The 21467-nt window shown below is 48.1% G+C and overlaps 8 protein-coding genes across 8 annotated transcripts; 5 read left to right on the plus strand and 3 right to left on the minus strand.

The window, feature by feature from the left end:
• Nucleotides 1–31: 31 nt before the first annotated feature.
• N7511_003818 (tetratricopeptide repeat protein) lies at nt 32–1469 on the minus strand (the record flags this gene model as incomplete). The annotated part of the gene is made up of 6 exons (XM_057126243.1): nt 32–62; nt 111–175; nt 235–541; nt 590–674; nt 731–770; nt 849–1469. 6 exons carry the CDS (start codon nt 1467–1469, stop codon nt 32–34), a joined length of 1149 nt encoding a protein of 382 aa, XP_056985133.1.
• A 708-nt stretch (nt 1470–2177) lies between these two features.
• atp4 (F1F0 ATP synthase subunit 4) lies at nt 2178–3089 on the minus strand (the record flags this gene model as incomplete). The annotated part of the gene is made up of 4 exons (XM_057126244.1): nt 2178–2203; nt 2259–2481; nt 2539–2993; nt 3059–3089. The coding sequence occupies 4 exons, from the start codon at nt 3087–3089 to the stop codon at nt 2178–2180; spliced, it is 735 nt and encodes a 244-aa protein (XP_056985134.1).
• A 190-nt stretch (nt 3090–3279) lies between these two features.
• Nucleotides 3280–5019, plus strand: noc4 (ribosome biosynthesis protein NOC4; the record flags this gene model as incomplete). The annotated part of the gene is made up of 3 exons (XM_057126245.1): nt 3280–3681; nt 3729–3937; nt 3987–5019. The coding sequence occupies 3 exons, from the start codon at nt 3280–3282 to the stop codon at nt 5017–5019; spliced, it is 1644 nt and encodes a 547-aa protein (XP_056985135.1).
• Nucleotides 5020–6284: 1265 nt separating this feature from the next.
• N7511_003821 (GPI anchored serine-threonine rich family protein) lies at nt 6285–7035 on the plus strand (the record flags this gene model as incomplete). The annotated part of the gene is made up of 2 exons (XM_057126246.1): nt 6285–6437; nt 6490–7035. The coding sequence occupies 2 exons, from the start codon at nt 6285–6287 to the stop codon at nt 7033–7035; spliced, it is 699 nt and encodes a 232-aa protein (XP_056985136.1).
• A 632-nt stretch (nt 7036–7667) lies between these two features.
• Nucleotides 7668–8770, plus strand: N7511_003822 (uncharacterized protein; the record flags this gene model as incomplete). The annotated part of the gene is made up of 2 exons (XM_057126247.1): nt 7668–7845; nt 7908–8770. The coding sequence occupies 2 exons, from the start codon at nt 7668–7670 to the stop codon at nt 8768–8770; spliced, it is 1041 nt and encodes a 346-aa protein (XP_056985137.1).
• A 1141-nt stretch (nt 8771–9911) lies between these two features.
• On the plus strand, nt 9912–13355 carry N7511_003823 (uncharacterized protein; the record flags this gene model as incomplete). The annotated part of the gene is made up of 3 exons (XM_057126248.1): nt 9912–9930; nt 9979–10400; nt 10461–13355. 3 exons carry the CDS (start codon nt 9912–9914, stop codon nt 13353–13355), a joined length of 3336 nt encoding a protein of 1111 aa, XP_056985138.1.
• A 2881-nt stretch (nt 13356–16236) lies between these two features.
• N7511_003824 (Amino acid/polyamine transporter I) lies at nt 16237–18058 on the plus strand (the record flags this gene model as incomplete). Its single annotated transcript, XM_057126249.1, has 4 exons — nt 16237–16866; nt 16977–17176; nt 17233–17807; nt 17862–18058. The coding sequence occupies 4 exons, from the start codon at nt 16237–16239 to the stop codon at nt 18056–18058; spliced, it is 1602 nt and encodes a 533-aa protein (XP_056985139.1).
• A 1146-nt stretch (nt 18059–19204) lies between these two features.
• Nucleotides 19205–21044, minus strand: N7511_003825 (cytochrome P450; the record flags this gene model as incomplete). Its single annotated transcript, XM_057126250.1, is given in 6 exon segments — nt 19205–19629; nt 19694–20296; nt 20484–20583; nt 20602–20766; nt 20806–20939; nt 20951–21044. The coding sequence occupies 6 exon segments, from the start codon at nt 21042–21044 to the stop codon at nt 19205–19207; spliced, it is 1521 nt and encodes a 506-aa protein (XP_056985140.1).
• Between the last annotated feature and the right edge of the window lie 423 nt (nt 21045–21467).

Below are 21467 nucleotides of genomic sequence, written 5' to 3' on the forward strand. Positions count from 1 at the left end.
GCAAAAAGCAAGATCAGGACAACATTATCGATTATTTAGGATTATATTTGTCCTTCCAAATCCTATAAATGCATTAGCAAAGGACTTCTCTCCTTGTCAGCCAAACTTACCAAGAATTTCCAACAGTAGGGCCCGTGATTTCCTCGGCAAGTCTGAGATACTTGGCTGCCTTGAACTATATAGCAGCATGTTAACATGCATAATAGCAATATACAGAGGTAAAAAATGTCGTACCTTGTCCTTCTTCCCGCCAAACCCTTCTACGTAGCACCATGCCACTTCATTCATGGCATCGGCATCCCCTAGGTTGGCCGCAGTCTCATAGTACTGCCTGGCAGCAGCAGGGTCCTTTTCCAGACCCCACCCATTGCGGAAACAATTGGCAAGCTCGAACATGGCCAGCACGAGCTCTCCTTTTGCAGACCCGCCCTTTTTGACACCGGCGCGCAGAGCCTCTGCTTCTACTGCGGCTGAGTTGGACGCAGCTGCAGAGAGGTATTTTACTGCGCGCGCTGGATCTTGGGGACAGCCCCATCCGTGTCTATTAGAATCAGTATATGTACGTGAATGCAAATCAAAGATCCCTTACCGTAGAGCAAGACCATAGAGAACTTGGCTGAGGGGATTATTTGCGTCTGCAAGTTGTCCGAACATGTGCGTTGATCGCTCAAGATCTATGAACCAAGGGTTAGCAGCTGATATATACATCTACTGCAAGGCACAAACTCACCACCAGATTCATGCAGTCGAATTGCCTCTTGAATATTAACCTAAAAGCATAATCAGTCCCACATTCCACTCAAAGCATATATATAAACAACCCATCACCACGCCTCAACTAAACTTACATCTTCAGCCGGCCCCACCGAAATGCGACTCTGACTTGACCCCCTTGATCCAGGCCCAGGCCTCTCAATCCCCAACCCCAATCCTAACGAAGCCTCTCCCACATCTTCATTGGCATGCCCACTCCCACTCCCCGCCAACGCCAATTCAGAACCCGACCTCCCGAACTGCGGATTCTGCTGAACAAGCACGGTAGCCCTCTTCTCCCACTGCGCCTCGCGCTCCTGCTTACTTGCACCTCCGTCGTCCAGAATCTGCGGTAAATCCGCAGGGATGTTTACAGAGGAGTCACGCGAGTTACTGCGACTGCGATGGTCGAGGTGGAGCAGGTTTGAGAGGCGGCGTTCACGGCGTGGCGGGGACGGCGAGGAGACCGAGTTATTGCGCGAGCGTGTGAAGAGCTGGAAGCTCCGGCGCGGGGATGGGGAGAGGGTGTTGCTGTCTGGTTCTTGGAGGATTGGAGTTGTTGGGGCTGGGTCTGGGGGAGCGGTTAGGATCTCTTGAGTGTGTGTGTCTGTTCGGATGAGGGTGAATTCAGGCTGTGGGGGAGCTGTTGGTTGGTCGTTTTTGGGGTCTTTGCTGAGCTCGTCGCGTTTGTGGAGGATGTTGCGGAGGGAGGGCATGGCGCATGGGCTAGCTTAGATAGTGCGGGGGTGGATCTTGGTGATAGTTTCGGTGGAGAGAATACTGCAGGTAAGTGGCATAGGCTAGACGACAGAAATTGTAGATGCTGGAGATGTCAAGATCCAAAATAGAAACAATCTAGTCAAAACAGATGTCAGTGGCTGTGTCCGGCGGCTGCGGATGCGCATGTCTTGGCTGGCGGCTCCATGCGCACAAATGCCCTTATTTACTCACGGTTGATATGGTGCAGGGCAACTTCGAGATTACGGAGAATCGATCGCGATAAATCGAGAGCTATAGATCGTTATCAGTCTCCACGGGTGGCTGCTGCCTTAGTCCCTGCAGGTCATAGTGCCACTGCCGCAGAGATACATAGTGGACATGACATATGTTTATATTGTTGATATTGTTGATATTGACGTGTCGCGGACTCCAAAGCTGGTTTCATAACCAGCAACGGGGTTTCAGCTACGGTGGCTCGTGGCGCCAATGCCTGGCCGTCTACGGGATATATCGCCGAGCTTCTTGCAGAAGACATCAGGCTCAAGGGTAGCAGGGTAAGCTCGTTCCTCAACACATCCGTTGTTTCATGTCGCAAAAATATAGAATAATAATTCAAATGGTATTGCAAGGTCTAACTCGGCAGATGCAAATAGCCCTTATAGTTTTGTACACAATGCCGAATGCAGTGAGCTGCTGATACCCATTTACTGGGACTTGGAGGCCATGATACCTGCGCAGAGTTAGTAATGTTCATGCCAATGACATCAAGGACGCGATAAACTTACGCTCAACATCAGCAACGCTCTGCTGCAGAATCTGCTGCAGAACCTTGGGGCTCTCGAGCTCCTTCTGGATCTTGGCAATGACAGACTCGGCAAGCTCGCGCTGCTGGCGCTGCTTGACCTGGCTCTCGTAGCGAACCCAAGAGTCGAGGACGGTCTTGGCCTCGGCAGCGAGGGCAGTGCGCTGCTGGAGCTCGTAGGCCTGGGACTCGAGCTGGGCGGTTTCCTGGGAACAAACTGTCAACAACCAAATCACATACCACATTCAACCAAAAAATCTCACCTTGGAAACAGCGAAGAGCTGCTTGGTAACCTCAACAACGCCGGACATCTGGGAGACGTTGTCGATGCGCTGCTGGACAGCGTTGGTGTGGTCGGCACGGGCAGCGTTCAGGATGTCCTTGTGCTTCTGGACCTGACCCTCAGCCCACTGGCGGTAAGCAGGGCCACCGTACTTGCCGACAGCGGTGAAGACGGAAAGCAAACAGAAGGCAGCGACGGTCTCCTCGTTCATGACGTACAGCTCGTTGCTGATGGCAGCAATGGACAGACCGGCGGCGGCAGACAGGGTGGCGGTCTTGGTGACCAGGGAGTTGCCGGGGATAGCGTTGAGGATCGACTGAGCCTTCTTAGCGGGCTCCTCGGCGGGCACGTTGGAGGCCGAGCGAGACGAGGTCAGGTTGGCAGTGACGGCAGGGACACCACGGGCGGGAATAGCCGGCCGAAGACGGGATGCGCCTAGGGGAAGTTAGCAACTGAAGGCATCGAGTCGATCAGACGGTCGAGAAGCGTGAGGAGCGTACCAATGGCGCTCTTAGCGAGACGTGCAGCCATTGTTGCGGATGGAAAGATATTGATTCAATGGGGTGGGTGAACGGAACTGAGGAGACTTGAGGTTCGGAATGGCTAGGAGGTGAAGACGCTAGCCTCTTTGGGACTTGGTGCCGTGCCACGGAAAAACCCACATCCGAATCTGCCCAGAAAAAAAGTTGCGACGATCACCTTTCGACAGTAGACGAACATCATGCCTGCCCCGACGGATTCGAGCTCCAAGAAGCGCAAGAGTGGCAAGAATGCCAGTGCCCCATCCTCCAAGCGTCGCGCTGTCGCCGAGGACACCTTCGCCGAGCGACTGTCGACTATTCAAGAGCTAGAGAATCAGATTGCGGAGTCGCGGAAGCACTATAACAATATTGCGACTCTGATCTCGATGCTCAATGTCGAGAAATCTGCCGAGAAGCCTGACTTGGCTGTTGCGGTCTCCCTCTGCCGTGTGTTCAGTCGCTTGATTGCTGCAGGAAATCTCACGGAATCAACTCGCGCCGCTGAGAATGAGAAGATTATTGTGGCATGGCTGAAGGAGCGCTTGAATGAGTACCAGAGTGCTCTTTTTGCCATTATGCGCGAGGCCGATGGCACCTGTCAAGTACGTATACTATCTGGTTACTCATTTTCTCAACTAACAATCTCTAGATCACTGCCCTGACACTGAGCATGCGCCTGGTCAAGGAACGTATTGCACACATCCCCGGTGCCGAGAGTACAGTTTGGTCAACCGGATTCAAGGACATTCTCCAGGCCGTTGTCGAGGCCCGCAATGGCCAGGACCTGCAGTCTGAATACGTGAACAAATTTATGAAGGAGTATGACGAAGTCAGATATTACACATTCACCCAGATGGCGTAGGTACCTCTTGCTCAATTTCGCTATCTTCATTACTGACCATCACAGTGAATATGCCGCAACGAAGCGATCCGAATCCATTCTCGAAACCCTTATCTCGATGCTTGAGTCCTGCGACGAAGTGCCCGCAGCGGAGCACAAATTCGAAAATTTCTATGCGAACCGGGATATGAAGAACAAGAAATTGTCTTCGGTGAACGCTCACAAGAGACAAGCCCAGGATGCGTGGTTGGCCATTCTCCGAAACAACCTCTCGCAGACACAGCGAAAGGGTCTTCTGCGCATGATGGTCCACAACATTGAGCCTTGGTTTACTCGCCCAGAACTCCTGATGGACTTCTTGACTGACTCCTTCAACGTCGGCGGTGCTACATCTCTCCTCGCTCTGTCTGGTCTCTTCTACCTCATCCAGGAAAAGAACCTAGACTACCCTCAGTTCTACACAAAGCTCTACTCTCTCCTGAACGCTGAGCTCCTGCACTCCAAGCACCGGTCACGTTTCTTCCGTCTGCTTAACACCTTCCTGTGCTCATCCCATCTTCCCGCCACCATGGTTGCAAGCTTTATGAAGCGTCTCTCCCGCCTGGCACTCAACGCTCCCCCCTCGGCTATCGTGGTCATTGTACCATTCCTGTACAACTTCTTCAAGAGTCACCCTACCACTTCCTTCCTCTTGCACCGATCAATTCGCGATAAGGACCTCCTCGAAACTGTGGAAAAAGAAGGCATGGACGACCCGTTCGATGACACAGAGGCCAACCCCACCATGACCAATGCCATTGAGAGTAGTTTGTGGGAGATTGAGACTCTCCAGTCTCACTATCACCCCAACGTGGCAGCCATTGCCCGTATCATTTCGGAGCAATTCACAAAGCAGGCCTACAGCCTGGAGGATTTCCTCGACCACACCTACCAGGGTATGATTACGGCAGAGCTAGGGTTGGAAGAGAGGAATATCCGCAAGATTCCTGTTGTCGAATACCAGATCCCCAAACGTATCTTCACAGATCGTCTATTAGAAGAGGATGGCGGGGTGGACTCTGGTGCCGGGTGTCTTATGCGTGGCATGTGGGATTTCTAAGTGTTCAAAAAATTATCAGCGTATACCAATTCTATTCAATGCATTTTGGCAATGTTCTCAAGGGACGTGTAGATCTTGCGGGGTATAAGTAATTTGTTGCAAGGAATGATCGTCTCAATAAACAAACCCCTTGCTCCCGTTCAATCACGTAGAATTGAGGACAAACGCCGAGGGTTTGACTGAAGCCACCAAGTCATAACTGACAAGTTGACAGGTGATAGATTTGCTTCTATAGCTGATGGCTGTTGGATCGATCTATAAACAAAGCTGGGTTTGTGGTCTTTTTTTTCTGTGATAGGGGCAGTAAGGCATAACAAAAATATACAACGGTCCGAACGTCGGCTAACATTTTTTTGAAAGCTGTCAGAAGTCAATCCCAGGCAGTATTGAGACAAAATTAAGGAGGTACTCAAGAAATCAATCATATCTGAGCCATTGCTATCGTACTTGAAGCTATGCATTTGGAGACAGGCCAGAGTCAGTCCAAATGTTGCCCTATGAATGGCGATCAAGCTACCTCAACCTCCCAGGACCGGTCCTCCACCATCAACCAAACCCCTTGGTATGGGCTTGAAGTAAAACCAAGGACTGGGAAATGCCTTATGGGCTGGAAGATTGATATTGCAATCTATGTTGCCCTATGGACTGGTACCAATCATAACAACTCGAGGAAGGGATGGCATTCCATCATATCCCACCGAGTCATGTTATTGGGCCTCGACATTTCAAGATCCTCATTTTCGAGGTTTGGACTGAATGGCTGGATATCTGATCCTTAGCTTCAGCCACTAGAAACAACGGAATAACTCATTCTGCAATAACCCTATATGGATCTTATACCTGGCGCGGAATGACCTCCGGCTCACTCCAACATCGGTCAAACCAACAAGCTCTGAAATTGACGCAGATTAGCTTTTGTGTTAGGAATTTCCAATGCCCTCTAACAGGCATTCCCCAGACTGGGAAGCAACATGCTTTCCTGAGCAATATGTCGCCGCTTCACCGTTTGGGCTAGAGGAATGCAACATTCTCTCCAAACGCCCTTGAAGTCTCACTACGAATACCAACACGCGACATTCGAGCTTAGTTCTGCGGGGCTGGGGGACCTCACGGCAATAATTTCCAGCAGATAAGAATCGCGATGCGCCACTTGAGGTTCCTGAAAGTTGTATCGCCATTTACGCCGCCCATCCGCCAATATACGAACTCACAAATATCGCCCACTTTCATTAAAACGAACCCGGACTTTACTTTCTTTAATCAACATGTTCTTCTCCAAGAGTGTCATTGCCGCTATGGCAACCGTTGTCAGCCTCGGTCTCGCCGACCCTCTTTCTTTCACTGCCTGGCCTACTGAGCCTCTCCAGGCTGGCAAGCCCGTCACCCTTCGCTGGGCTGGTGGTGCCCACCCCGATCAGGTACATAGCAGCTCCTCGAAGCACAAGCATCAGATAACTAATATGCCATTAGCCCGTGACTATCACCCTCCGTGAAGGACCCTCTGGCAATCTGAGGGACGTTAAGGTTATCACCGACCAAGCCAAGGACGGCAGCTTCACCTGGACTCCCGATAGCGATGTCAAAAGTGGTCAGACCTATGCCTTTGAGGTCTCCCAGCAAGACGAGTTCAACTACACTGCTCTGCTCCACTCCGCTGGTGACAAGCCCGCCGATACCCCGGAAGACAACGCCAGCACCACCGGAACCGGAGCCACCACTGGCACTACCACAGCTCCCAGCCAGACCACCACCGGCACTCAGACCACTGATGCTGCCAACAGCAGCAAAGCCCTGATCAGCTCCGCCGCCAGCGGTTCCGCTACCCCATCCAGCTCCGCTCCCGCCAGCTCGTCCAGCTCAAGCAGCTCGGATGATGTCCCCATGATCACCGACATCAGCAATGCTAAGGACGCCTCGTCCACTGGCAGCGTACAGACTGACGCTGGTTCCCTTACTCAATCCTCCATGAAGTTCGTATTGGGTGTTGCTGGTCTGCTTGTCTACCTTGTTCAGTAGAGAGCTTCTTGTTGGCGTTTTGGGTTCTTTTTCTGGTGTTTTAGGGTGGGCACACTCTGTTCAACTGTCTTGCAAAATTGGATGGTATAGCTTCGTGTATATATAGTACCCCTGGATATCGTCGATAAATAGGTGGCATGAGGCGCTGAGAAGTAATCAATTCTTTCAAACCACAGTATCCCTGAGCTTTTTTCGTCTGATTTGCAATTTGTTAGCGTGTTCGTACCTCGAACTGCCAGCAAATTTGGTTGTCGGTGGAATCAATCGCTAAACACAAGACCCCTGTTCCCCGCTGCTTTCCGCGACGTCAACAGCGGACAGCGGAGCGGGAACACAAAGCAGCCGTTTTCACTTCACCTCTTCTTTACCGCTACTTCCATCGGAACTTATCTGCAGCTAAGGTCTGAGCTTGAGACGCCATTGTTGAACTATTGAAAAAAGATAGTGTGTGTGATTGTGTGTGTCTATTATTGAAAGCTTGTCCCTTGCGATGTCTCGATGATTAAGCAATAATAAGACACAGGCACCTGCGACACTTAATATCGGTATGAGCCTTCTCCGCGTGTTTGTGTCGTTTTGATCGTTTGCGTCCAATTTTCTGGCCTTCAACTTCCAGGCATGTTCCGCTCAACATGGGCGGCTTCAAACGGGCCATGATGCGATTCACCTCCAGCAAGAATCTAGCCCCAGCTGGTGCTGACCCCCTTATTCATGCAGACGCACCGCAGGTCAATCTGCCGCATGTGGACACTCAGTTAAATATGCACAACGGATTCCTCGATGACGAGTCTCCGGCCGCAGGCCAGAACGGTTGGTACTTTTGGATTCGTTACCGGGCATTGCAGAGCTGACACATTCTCTTCGCCTTCCAGGAACCTCCAATGAGACCTCTCCCGCTCCTTCCCAACCATCGAACCCCTCAGCTACAACAGACACCAGCAATGGCGAGCCGCAAACCACAGAATGGTCTGCAGTCGGACATGCAGCAACCGGCAAGTCTGGCCGGGTCATACACAATCTCCAGGAGGAAATTGCGCGTCTGACGCGTGAATGCACTTTGCAAAAGTCCCGCGCGGAAGAATTCCAACGGACAAACGAAGCCTACAAGATCCAGCAACAAAATATGAACGAGCGACTGCAAAACCTCGAACAGGTCAACGAAACCAATCTCAACTCAATCGCGCGCAAGGACCGGCAGTTGGAAGAACTGCGAACAGATATACAACATGAGCGCTCGAAGCGTCATGATGCCGAGCTGGACGCCAATCAAACCAACGATATGATGCGCGAGGAACGCGAGAACCACAACCGCGAACAAGCTCGGATACACGAGATCTCCAAGTACCACGAAACACAGTACGAGGTGCTAGCATGCACGACGAAGCTCGACAAGGCGGAATTCACAAGACGTATCAATGTTATCTCCGGCCAGTTCCAGTCCATATCCAATGCGCAGAAAACACACATATACTCCACCGAGCGCTTGGAGGTCCTCGCAGATCAGAAGAACCGTGAGATCGAGGCTCTCAAGGATTCTTATGAAAAACTGCTGGCTACACATACTGCATATAAGGATATGAAGGAGAATGAATTCCGAAGTACCCTTGGGTCAGCCCAATCTAACAATGGCAAAATCGATGCAGCTCTGGCCCAAATCAAGGAGACAGAATCAGAGATGAAGTGGGTGATGCGGCTGAGTGAAAGCCAGCAAGCCAAGAAATCTGCCAGCAAATGAGTGCTGTCTGTCTGTTTGCATTGCTGATCACATGGCGCCTACCAATATGCTCGCTTCCACACGTCCGCTCTACCAAGACCTTACCTTCCGCCCCTCTTCCTCAAAGCACTCAAAACCCTTTCAACCTTGTTCCCGATTATCCTGTTCTCTGCCGATTTCATCCCATCTTTTCTCTCTGCCACGACCATCTATCCCCTCGTCCCGTGACAACCCGAACCCTACCTCCACCATCTTTATAAAACATCCACACCTCTTTCCTCTATCATAGACCTCTTCCCATTGCAGGTGCATGGCGTTTCTTTTTGCAGCAGATACCCGCCATGGCAAAGTTTGGTCCGGTAACCTGGACCGTTCTCATTTCTATTTGTTTTATCGAACCCATTAGACGTCATGTTTGATGATGTGCATATTATTATCTCTTGCATATTACTGGACAGAGAACCACCCCAATCATGGAATTCTATTAAGAAATTTATCATTTCATTTTGTTGTTCCATCTTGGTGTATAAGGCCTGTGCCTTCTTCGATGTGTCTGTCCGTTCATATTTTCAATAAACATTCGTTGTATATGGCTGGAACTATTTCTGTATGGCTCTAACATGGTCATGTTGAGCTTTGGCGTGCACGTATGCTCCGCAGCGAAGCAATTATATGCTATGAGGAACGACCAAGAAGCTCCCCCATGCCGGGTCTTCTCTGTGCTATAAGTTAACGCTTCTTGCCCAATTATACGCTTCATAGTTTGAGGACTTCCAACAAAAGTTGCCTCGGGTAGTAGCAAGGATCATATTGGCTGTTCGCATTAAGAGGCGCCAGATGAGGACTCTTGGTTCATCCTCACTATCCACTCTAAAGATGACTGAAGGCACTACATTTCAAAATATCCGGTCGGCTAAGTGATACAGGCAGGTGACTCTCTATTTCGCTCCTGCATCTCTGACCATCAATTAACTGGGTGAATTCGGATCCCTGCGCATGCATTCACACTGATTTTACCCAGCCCCCAATGCGTGCATGATTAGGCGCCAACGGCCGAGGCACTTGACTTTTCAGCTAAGTCTGCTAGGTATTATCCAAAAGAGAATCTCTCATATTATCTCTCAATCCGAAAATAACTGGAACCTTGCTCGACAATACGAAAATGCCCTGGCGTTTGTTTAGTAAGAAGGGGCGTCGAACGAAGGAGGGATCGATACCTGACAACACAGAACGTGCCCCTCAGCCGCGAAACCGCGATGTTCCCCCTCTTCCTATAGTGAATGCAGGAGAAACAGTCTTGCCTGCTAAGACTGATGACTTGTGGACAAAGGCTAGGGAAAAGCTCTCCGAAGACAAACATATGCGTCTGATTTTGGAAGAAGCAGCCAAGATTGTTGGAGCCTCTGGTTTGGATATCGAATCTCATGGTGCAAAAGATTCCCAGCAGCTTCACGACTCTCTTGATGTCAAAGTCAAAGAACTTGAAAAGAGGGCATTGGTGTTTCAGTTCAACGATCATTCTATCAAAGTCAGGGAGCAGCTAGGCCGGGTGATTCGAAATATCCTGGTGTTGAAAGATCTGGTCAGCTCGGCTGCATCTTCGAGTCCCCCAGCGGCAATAGTGTGCGCGAGTATCACCTTCTCTCTCACGGTGAGCCTTAAAATGCGATTACATATCTTTTTCAAGAGCGGCTAGCTAATCTTCCTGCAGTTGTTTATCCGTGCCGAAGACCAAGATAGCGAGCTTCTGAATGGACTAGAGAAGATTTCCGGCATGCTTCCTCGTCTTCAGATGATGGAAAATCTCTACCTCCCTTACCACGCCAATCTATCTGGCAATTTCATGGAGAAATTTCAAGAAGCGCTGGTACTGCTTTATTGCAAAATCCTTGAATTTCAAGCTCGAGCGTTGTGTTTCTTGGAAAAGAACACAGCCCGTCGATTTTACAACAATCTGATCCATGAAAAGTGGGACACTTTGGCAAAAAGCATCGAAAGCCAAGAAACTGAAGTCCAAAAATCCACTTGGCTTCTTAATGCAGCACAGAGACAGCAAGACACAGAAAAGATCACAAACCACATTCAAAAAGCGCTCGAAAAGCATCAAGTCAAGAAAACAACTTCGGATCGAAACAAGAAAGCAAACCGATTCTTCAAGTTGCTCCATAACTGTCCGTATGAAGACAGAAAAGATCGCGTTGACAAGCGTGTAGCCGGGACATGCGAATGGTTTACCGACCACTCTCACTTTCGAGAATGGAAAGAGAACAAAGATTCCAGTCTTCTGTGGGTTTCAGCCGACCCAGGATGTGGAAAGTCAGTCTTATCAAAGTATTTGGTCGACGAAGTCCTCCCTGCCGAAAAAAGGACAGTCTGTTACTTCTTCTTTCGTGACGATTATCCAGACCAGAGAAGGTCCACAATTGCGCTTGCCAATATCTTACATCAAATCTTCCTGGCTCAGCCCTGGCTTCTCTCAGATTCTGTTCTGGAAGAACAGGAAAGAGAAGGTGAAAGGCTACTTCAGTCATTCCACACTCTATGGAATATTTTCACCAGAGTCACCTCGAGAAATGACTCCGATGAGATCATTTGTGTCATAGATGCGTTGGATGAGTGTCAGGAAGATGAAAGAAAGCAGCTTGTCGAAGCCATAGCAGACCTCTACCTGAGAGGTAAAAATGGCGACAAGCTAAAGTTCCTTTTGACAAGCAGGCCCTACGGCCACATAATCGAAGACTTTCGAGAGTTGGAGGGCCAAATGCCGACAATTCACTTGAGTGGGGAGGGCGAAGTCGAATCGGAGAAAATCTCAGTCGAAATCAACCTGGTCATCGAGAAAAGAGTTCAAGACATCTCTCTTCGCAAAAGATTAGATGAAATCAACTGCCAATTTTTGCGAAATAAGTTCACGAAGATACCGCATCGAACTTATCTTTGGGTCACTCTTACGATGGATTACGTTGAAAATCTTGTTGGCTTCAACAAAGGAAAAGTCCGTGAAATCGTGCTCCCTCAAACGGTTGATGATGCCTACGAACGGATTTTGAGCAAAGGCAGAGATCACATGGCAGCGAAGCGTCTACTGCACATTGTTTTGGCCGCAAAAAGGCCAATGTCCGTGGACGAACTATCTCTTGCCATGGCTCTGAAAAGGGAGGGCCAGTCCATTGATGACATAGCAGAGTCAATCGAATCCACTGAAAGCTTCAAAGACACGTTACGAAGTATCTGTGGATTGATGCTTGTCGTCGTCAATGAGAGAGTCTACCTTCTGCATCAAACTGTGAAGGAGTTCCTAGTCCAGGATTCATCAAAGCCAATTGATATCGAGTCTTCCAACAGCTGGAAGCATAAATTCTCGACAAAAAGGTCACACCAGGTCATTTCAGAGATGTGCATATGGCATATTTATGTTACTTCAGCAGAAGCTGGTCTAGATCTTCTTTTGAACTATTCAGCACTTTATTGGACGGATCACTTTCGCGAAGCCTGTTTTCCCTGCCAAGACAAGATTCAAACGTTAGCGTGTCATCTCTGCGCCCCAGGCTCGAAACTGCAAAAATCCTGGACAGATGTATACATGGACGAGACAGAAGGATATCTTCCAATGGATCCCATACCACTTCTCATTCCAGCTTTCTTTGGTCTTGATTCTGTCATAAAAAAGCTCCTCAAGGATGACACCGTGGAAGTGGATATCCCGGATTCTAAAGATGGCCAAACTGCGCTATCATTAGCTGCTGAATATGGACATGATACTGTCGTTAGCCTACTTCTGGCTAACAAAGCAGATATAGAGTCGAAGGACACTAAATATGGCCAGACTCCGCTTTCATGGGCTGCTCAATATGGACATGATACTGTCGTTAGTCTACTTCTGGCTAGCAAAGCAAATATAGAGTCAAAGGGCACTAAATATGGCCAGACTCCGCTTTTATTGGCTGCTCGAAATGGATATGATACTGTCGTCAGTCTACTTCTGGCTAGTAAAGCAGACATCGACTCTAAGGACGATTATAGCCGAACTCCGCTTTTATGCGCTGCTGAAAATAGACATGATACTGTCGTCAGTCTACTTCTGGATAGTAAAGCAAATATGGAGTCGAGGGACTCTCATGGCCAAACTCCACTTTTATTGGCTGCTCGAAACGGATACGATGCTGTCGTCAGTCTACTTCTGGCTAGCAAGGCAGACATCGACTCTAAAGACGATTATAGCCGGACTCCGCTTTTATGGGCTGCTGAAAATGGACATGATACTGTCGTCAGTCTACTTCTGGCTAGCAAAGCAGATATAGAGTCGAAGGACTCTCATGGCCAAACTCCACTTTTCTTGGCTGCTCGAAATGGATATGATACTGTCGTCAGTCTACTTCTGGCTAGCAAAGCAGATATAGAGTCGAAGGACTCTCATGGCCAAACTCCACTTTCAATAGCTGCTAAATTTGGATATAATAATGTCGTTAGGCTACTTCTGGTTAGCAAAGCAGACATAGATTCGAAGGACGCTTCTGGCCGAACTCCGCTTTCATTGGCTCGTATTAATGAACATCATGATGTGGCTCGAATGCTTCAAGCCCCGAGAAAGATGGGTTTAGACTAGTATGAATGAATGATCTTTTGTTTATCATGAAACTGGTGAAAATACAATTACCAATTCAAACATCTGAAGCTCTGGCTACTGAGAAATAAGTTCAGCTTGTTTCCCAAGGATCACACGGTAGTGCTGTCTTCTTGAGTCGCGATAGAACCAGCGCCCTTGTTGTTTATTTTAATACAGGCCACTTGTCGCCCATTATACGAGCCACATATTTCAAGCCTCAGAATCTCTTCATTATTGAAGCGGAATTACTAGGACAAGGCTTCCGATTGAGTGGAGCAAAATGTGTGGAATTGCCCGTGCAGTCATGATTGCCTTGGAGCCACACAATCTATTGGTCGTTATTGTTCGTAATGAACATGGCACCACCAAAAGGAATGCCTATGTAGAGCCAGATGAATGGGTATGTTGCACAAAACATATCTTCATTGCACTTGAGATAACCTCGGAGTAGGGCCAGAAGGCAACAAATAAAAAAGAGATTGGCTTAGTCGAAACTTGAACTATTTGATGGGAGATCTGGAGATCCTTTGAGTGCAGAAATGATTTTGCTAACTGTCCATTAGGGGGGAATATGCCTATTGAAATTGAGATGCTGCGATGGCAATCTGGTCAAGTAGATAGGTCGATAAATGGCAATAAAACCCAATAATAGGTCAGGTAGGAAGCGATAGGCAGATGACGTCTACGAATGATGATCTGATGCTATATTAAGGAGGATTATTATGAAATATGAATTAAGGAATAAATAGCATTGATGTTCCTTCGCTTCCTATAGTCGTAATGTAGCTTTTGTTACGACCCACTAGGAGAGCTTAGCAGGGAAAATTCGAACCGAAAAGGCTATTATGGCTGCAGCCAGGCAGTCATGCTCTCTTACCACATCAAGTATCGCACTCTGTCCGCCCAAGAGACCCAGTCCGTGACTATCTAGCGTAGTCTTGTCTGCAACCAGTGGGGGTAGTTCTGAGAGCTTTATCCTTTTATAGCTAGCCCTGGAGACCTCATCGAGGGTTGACTAATGATCCTCGTCTTCTAAGAATTAGTCAACCCTCGATGAGCTTCCAAGGTTGGTGCCCCACAACACTACAGGCTCGGCGCTTGAGCAGGGCCGTCATATTTGATAGAATATTGATGAGGCAAAGAGAGGAAGAAACAATCGTCAACATGAACACAGCCAAGAAGTCAGGTTCAAGGATATCTTTCTGTCGATGCTGCGCTTGTATGCATGTCATCAAGCTAAGAAGGGCGCAAGTTCATAGACAGTTATGGAGGCTTGCGGCTAGCGTAGTAGCTAATTCTTACACCCCAGGTATCGTAGATGATCATGAGGTCTGTTTATAGCTGGGGTTTCGTCCTGCAGATTGCAAGTCAGCAAACACTTACTGACTTTCGATTTGCGATTACAACCCCCATTCCCTTACGCATTTGAGTAAGGAATAGCCAGACTGTCCCAGCCCAATGAACATCGAGATCAAGTATTAGATTGTCATGAATCATAGTCTTGTGTGTTGGTAAATGAAAATTAATAACAAAGAGCGGCAGAAGTCCTTTCGATGCTGCAATAAGTTGTACCTTGGCTCACTTTGATCCTCTTTTAGTAGTTTTCGATCATACAAGATACATATGTTGCAGGGCATATGACCTGTAGCGGTCCAAGGACGAGAAACAACAACATACCCGACTAGAACCAATATGGAATGTGTCGACCATACTTGGAAAGCTGTGTTCTGAACGTTTGCATGTCGGCTTGGCTGAGAGGAGACCCATAAACTAGAGTTCATCGGGTCCGCAGAGCCCGCAACTCCGTCGATATACTGACCGACTCACTTTGCCACTAGACTTTTGATTGGGTGGCTCGGTTTCCGCGGCCTCCGACTATCTACTTGCCCACAACGAATCTCTGGAGCCTAACCATGTTCGTTCGCAGTTCAATCATGAGTCCATGCTGGAACTGCTCATGAAAATTTAGACTGCCAGGTTTACTGATGTCAGTGAGCCAGAAAACAATCTACTAGTGAAACATCTGGAGGGTCCGCGTCGAAAGCACTCAGAGGGTATCAGCCAATGCCGCTTGCTTCTGGGATCATTTCATTCTCGCTATTCTCCTGATTTAAGTTATTCAACTTGAAGCGCATCATACCTTCTGCTATACGAAAAAATACGTATATCAGGTTTGAAAATATGTCGTTTCTCGAGGAAGTTCTTTCTGAGCAATTTTTTACGCACTATGTCTCTGCCTTACAATTTTCACGCACGAGTCCACAAGTATCAACGGATCACCTATCTGCGCATTACTGTAGTCCATGGATATGCTGGGATCTGAAACCGCTAGTGCGGATGGTAGATGTCAAGCTTTCGTTCTAGGGTGCAGTAGGTAATGCAGTCTCACGAGTTTACAGTCCAAGAGCATCCGTTGAAAAGCCTGAATAGACAGCGAACTAGTACAAAACGGATATTGTCTCTCGTAGGTAGAAACTTGAGGTCCTTCGGAACTCTCCGTATGCATCCACTGCTAGCGCTCGTATCTTTTGGTTATTCTTGACTTTACTATCCTAAATGGTACTGATTGGAGGAGAGGCAATGAAACAAAAAATCCACTGGCCATCGGAAGCCAAACTCAAGTGGAGATTTGCCCAGGAACAATAATTCGCAAATTTATAAAAATCCTCTATTTTCCCTTCTTATCTCTTCCTTCGTTCCATGTCAAACCCAACCAACCATCTGTCACGACTACCACCACTGCACCAGTTTCCCATGCAATTGTAAGCTCGAAATACTGCCCAAGCGCATCTTAAAAATCAACACATACCTTGGACCTATTTTTTGCATTCTGAGCCTCATCCTTGCACCAATTTGGCGTCTGCCCTTCCCATATGCAGCCATGTTTCCTCTGCAACCCCTCGAAGACGAACCTCCACGGGAACTTCCAGCCGACAGCGAAAACAATAAGTCTGTACATGAAGTATACGATCAAGCACTGGCAGATCGTACCCTTGAAACCCTAGGATACACTGCCGAGCTCCGCCGGAATCGATCTACCTGGAATGTTGTTTTTATGTGCTTCATCCTATCCTCTGTTCCCTACGGAGTTTCAACCACCTTCACGTACCCATTGACCGGAGGAGGTACTGCTAATGTGATCTGGGGATGGGTGGCTGTATGTCTGATTATTCTCTGCGTAGCTGCTTCGCTGGCAGAGATCACCTCGGTTTTTCCTACAGCCGGTGGTGTCTACTACCAGACATTTGCCTTGTCACCTCCCTGGTGCCGGCATATATTTGCCTGGATCTGCGGCTGGGCTTACACAACTGGTCAAATCATGATTACACTGTCAGTCAATTTTTCAACCACACAGTTTTTCATCGCAAGTCTCAATGTCTTTGAGAAGTCCCCCGGAGTCGGCATCACCGACCATTTCGAAGCTTACCACGTGTTCCTAATATTTCTGGCGATTACCCTTCTATGCCATGCAGTTCCGACGTTTGGCAATAAATGGCTGCCTTGGATAGAGGTCAGTACATTCAACATCCTCTCAATCCTTTTCGAAGCCCCCGTTCACCTCAATTTTTTGTATCATTTCCTTCCTTACATGTCCACCTGATTGACCCGTTCGATTTATAGCAATTCGCCATTTTTCTAACTATAGCCGGGGTCGTTTCAATCATCGTCTGCATCCTGGTTCTTGCGAAGCAGGGCAGACACTCCGCCGACTGGGTTTTCACACATTTCGAGCCGCTGAGCGGCTGGCCTGCGGGCTGGTCGTTTTGTGTCGGGCTCTTGCAAGCTTCGTGGGCAACCTCAGCCACGGGAATGATCATCTCGTAAGATCCCGTCTGATTTTAACCCTTCTTGTGCTAACCTGTGGTAACTTACACAGAATGTGTGAGGAGGTGCGTGAGCCCGCTGTTCAAGTACCCAAGGCCATGGTGGGGACCGTGGGGATTAATATGATAGTCGGTCTAGCACTTTTGATTCCTTTTTGTTTCGTACTGCCGGATCTAAGTGCCCTGATCGCCTCAGGCCAGCCAGTCCCGCCGACTTTGAAATCAGCCACTGGCAGTTCCATCGGTGCCTTCTGCTTGCTTATCCCATTATTGGTACTAGGCCTGATCTGTGGTGTTGGCTGTGCAACAGCTACATCTCGATGCACTTGGGCATTCGCACGCGACGGCGCAATTCCTGGATCTAAATGGTTGAAGATCGTCAACAACCGCTTAGATATCCCGCTCAATGCCATGATGCTAGGCATGATAATGGAAATTCTATTGGGATTAGTTTACTTTGGATCTAGCGCGGCATTCAGTGCCTTCTCCGGTGTGGGTATTATACTACTGACTCTCAGCTATGCCTGCCCTGTGGCCGTATCGCTCATCATACGGCGCCGTCGAGATATCAAGCATGGTAGTTTTCATCTTGGTCATCTGGGCACATTCTGCAACATTGTTACCGTTGGTTCGTTTCCCCTTTGCCATATGCGCTTGTATTTCATTAACGTTCACTTATTAGCGTGGACCCTCTTGGCCATTCCTTTATTCTGCATGCCGACTTACAAAAATGTCACTGTCGGCACAATGAATTACGCAGCCGTTGTATTCGTGGGCATTGTGTTTATCTCAGCACTATGGTACTGGGTATGGGGACATGAAAACTTTGCTGGTCCGCCCACCGATGGAGTGAATCCTTATGCCGAGGATTCCGAATGATGTGCTATTCAAACTGATTGTCAGCTGGATGATTTTGGACCGCATTTGAGTCATGTTCAGAGAGATGAGATCCGGGGACTCGCGCGCAACTAGCCTTTGACACACAAACTAATTTTACGACACAAGCTATGCAGGAACATTGCAACGGCCGGACAGAGTTCTCAGGGTCTCGACGGACTTCATGGAGGCATTTCAAACGCGCGAAACAAGCCCAGTGCATCTTTCTCTGGGACCTGTTCCACATCGCCCTTACATTCATCTTGGCTCTGAGGTGATCTTCTACCCATCAAACTAGATGTCTTCAAAAGCAAGCCCGGAAATTATATCTTTACTACATATTCCACATTTTTTGCGGGTTATGTGTTACCAATTTACGTACATCATGAGCTTTGTACTTACAACAATCACCTTTCTTTCCGGTCAGTAGTCAACATGGAAAAATTGAGAATTGCTTCCATCACTATTGAGACCAGCAAGTCCCTAATAATTGCCTATGTGTCGTGACTAGGCAGCTTGGCTAAGCTTTCTAGACTTTGACAATAGAGGCCATCATAATGCAAGTTTCGCTTAAATTCTCCCGACTAGCTGTGGGTATGTATATTTCTTGTTTGAGCAGGGGATTGTGTGTTTTTGGGGCACCCAGTAGGATCAGGGATACCTACGTTGGACGTGCAATGAGTGAGTGGCTCCATAAATTCCCTTTTTCCATTGTTCACATGTTTCTCGTTCGCTCTTATGGAATCCATGTGAGTCTGCCTTTTACTCTCATAAGAAAAGAGCACTGTCTGATGAAAAACCTTCGACTTATGAAGATCACTTTGCTCAATTAAATCCCACGATAGTTTACGGAAGCATCTTGAGATAATCATTACAAAAAGTACTTCACAAGATGATTGCTATTTTCCAGTGGAATAGCATGACAAGGAAGCAAGCCCTTTCCTAGCATGCATGAACGATAAGGTCAATGCAACGCTAAAATCCAAGGGCTTTTCTGCTACGAGAAATCATATTGAGCGAAAATTCGGACGCAGACACATGTTATACCCCTATCACACCTGAAATGCGCGCATCAAGTAACACAACTCGTAAATAAATGTATGTGATGCAGAATATTCTTTGCAAAGAAATACATGTCGTGCCATAGACTCACAAAACCACACCCTGCTTCTTCCTCCTCCTGATCATTGCTCTGGCAGTCGGGTCAGTATCTGTCTCCTGGCCAAAAGACTTGTCCACTTTACGGCCCTCAGCGGTGAACTTCCAATCGTAGTTCATGAGCAGGAAGATCAGTACAACCTTAATCTCATTTGCGGCAAAGAATCTTCCTGGGCAAGCATGCTTGCCGTGACCAAAGACAAGGTGTTCGGGTGCAGTCGAGACAAACTGCCAACGCTGTTCCTGTCCAGGCTCTTGACGCATTTTGAAAAACCTGTCGCCTTTGTATTTATGAGGCTCAGGGAACACACTTGCGTCATGCATCTGGTTGATGCCAATCATTGTCAGAGCCCCTTTCGGAATCTGGGTACCATCTGACAGCGTGACGGGGCTAACAGTCATACGGTTCATTGCAGCTAGATTTAGCAGATGGTTTATTAGCAAATTGCTGTACCCAAAGAGCGAAAGGGAAATGCGTACCAACATCGCCGAAGTGGTGTCTCTGTGACTCCTTCATTGCACTATCCATAAGTTTCAAATCTTGTAGTGCCTTCTTCGACCAACCCTTATCTGCTATAGCCAAAGCTATCTCCTCGCGCAAGGGCTCAAAGTACTCAGGATTGGCACACAGGTCGCTGATGAGGCCGCTTACCATTTCGGTCGTCGTGTGAATGGCAGCAAGCGAGAGGCCAATTTGAGCGACTGCAGCATCGTAAGGCTGCCCTCTAGCTGCCTCATCCATCCACCCAATAGTGTCGGCGACCTTGAATTGACCTTGTCCATGATCGTGTCGCTGGCGATTTTCATCGCGGCGTTTTTCGATAACTGGCTTCAGAATTCTTCGCGCCTGCGCCAGTGTAGCTCTAAGCTGCCGGCACTCCGGGAGAAACCAGTGGATAATAGGGCGGAGGGCAAAATTCCACTGTCGTAAGGCGCGCGCGGCAACGAAAGCAGCAACGGCGTACTCTGTGCTGATATTTCTCCATTCCCCATTTTCACAAAGCCCCGGGCCGAGGAAGACGCGTGAGGAAATGCGGGATATCAAATGTAATAGTTTCGGCTTGTATGTAATCTCTGTCCAGTCTGTAAAGGAATCTCAGCGCACGGAGTTATAAAACGTCAGGAACAAGTCACTTACTCTCCGGATTATCGAAAAGCTCGTCGACAGCTTTGCTTGTTTCATCCGCGAGCTCCTCGACAATGAGGTCTAAACCAGGAGCGAACAGCATTAGTTAAGCCTTCGAGTGAGAGGTTAAAGGAGATTCCTGACTGAGTGATTGTGTAAGTCTGCCTTTCACAGTATCTATGACAACTTGCGACGAGCTGTCCAAGGCAAAGGGCTCGAATCCAGGGTACGATCCGAAGAATTCCTAATTCATGCATCAGACGGAGCTTCGGAATGAATTAAAATAATAACAAAGTATTTCTTCACGCACAGCGGATACGGCACTACCAAAATGAAAACTAGAGTGGTTGCGTATCTCGTGCGCAAATCGATTGGGTAGAACAAGCTTGGGTCCAACCTCTGTGAAGACCTGGAAGCAACCAGTGAACTAGGAAGAACGTCAGTCACAGTCGCAAAATTCGAAGACTCGGGCACTTGCCTGTGTCAGACCTTGGTCAATAAGTTCCTTTCCATGGGCGGTCCATTGCTGTCGGGCCTTGGCCAATCCACGAGAATAACCATCCTTCGTGTCAGTGCCGATCAGAGGAAATCCGGGATGGACTGTGGCCCACGGACAGCGTCATATATAGCAAGGCCAAGAACCACAACTATGATGATCAGAAACGCAGAAGACTGCAGGGTATCGAGAACTATCTCAAAAAGCATTTCGGCATGTACTGGATATACTGGTAGTCGACGCTTGTTTGGTTTTCGCAGACACTGTGGCTGCTATTTATAAATCAGAAGAAGTCCAGTCAACTACAGAACACCATTTATAGGTCATACCAAAACAATTAGAATAGTATACCTTGTTTTGGGTGTCGGGGATGTTCCGTAAATGCCGTCAACAAGACCCGCCTTTCGCGTTCCGAGAATTCCGTGATGCCGTTGCCAAGTGTGGATGCGATGAGAGCAGCATGGTATCAAGCGATGTACTTCTACCAGGTTTTACCAGGCCTTTCAGTTTGTCCTACGGGCTGCATAAAATTACCAGGTGATATAAAGCCAACCCTGGATGAGTGCATACTTACCCACCCATCCCCTACCAAATGTCTTTATCCACTGCACTTTTTCGCCAATATAGTGGGC

Source organism: Penicillium nucicola (assembly GCF_028828085.1).
Source record: "Penicillium nucicola strain IBT 29836 chromosome Unknown utg000003l, whole genome shotgun sequence".
Classification (NCBI taxonomy): Eukaryota; Fungi; Ascomycota; class Eurotiomycetes; order Eurotiales; family Aspergillaceae; genus Penicillium; species Penicillium nucicola.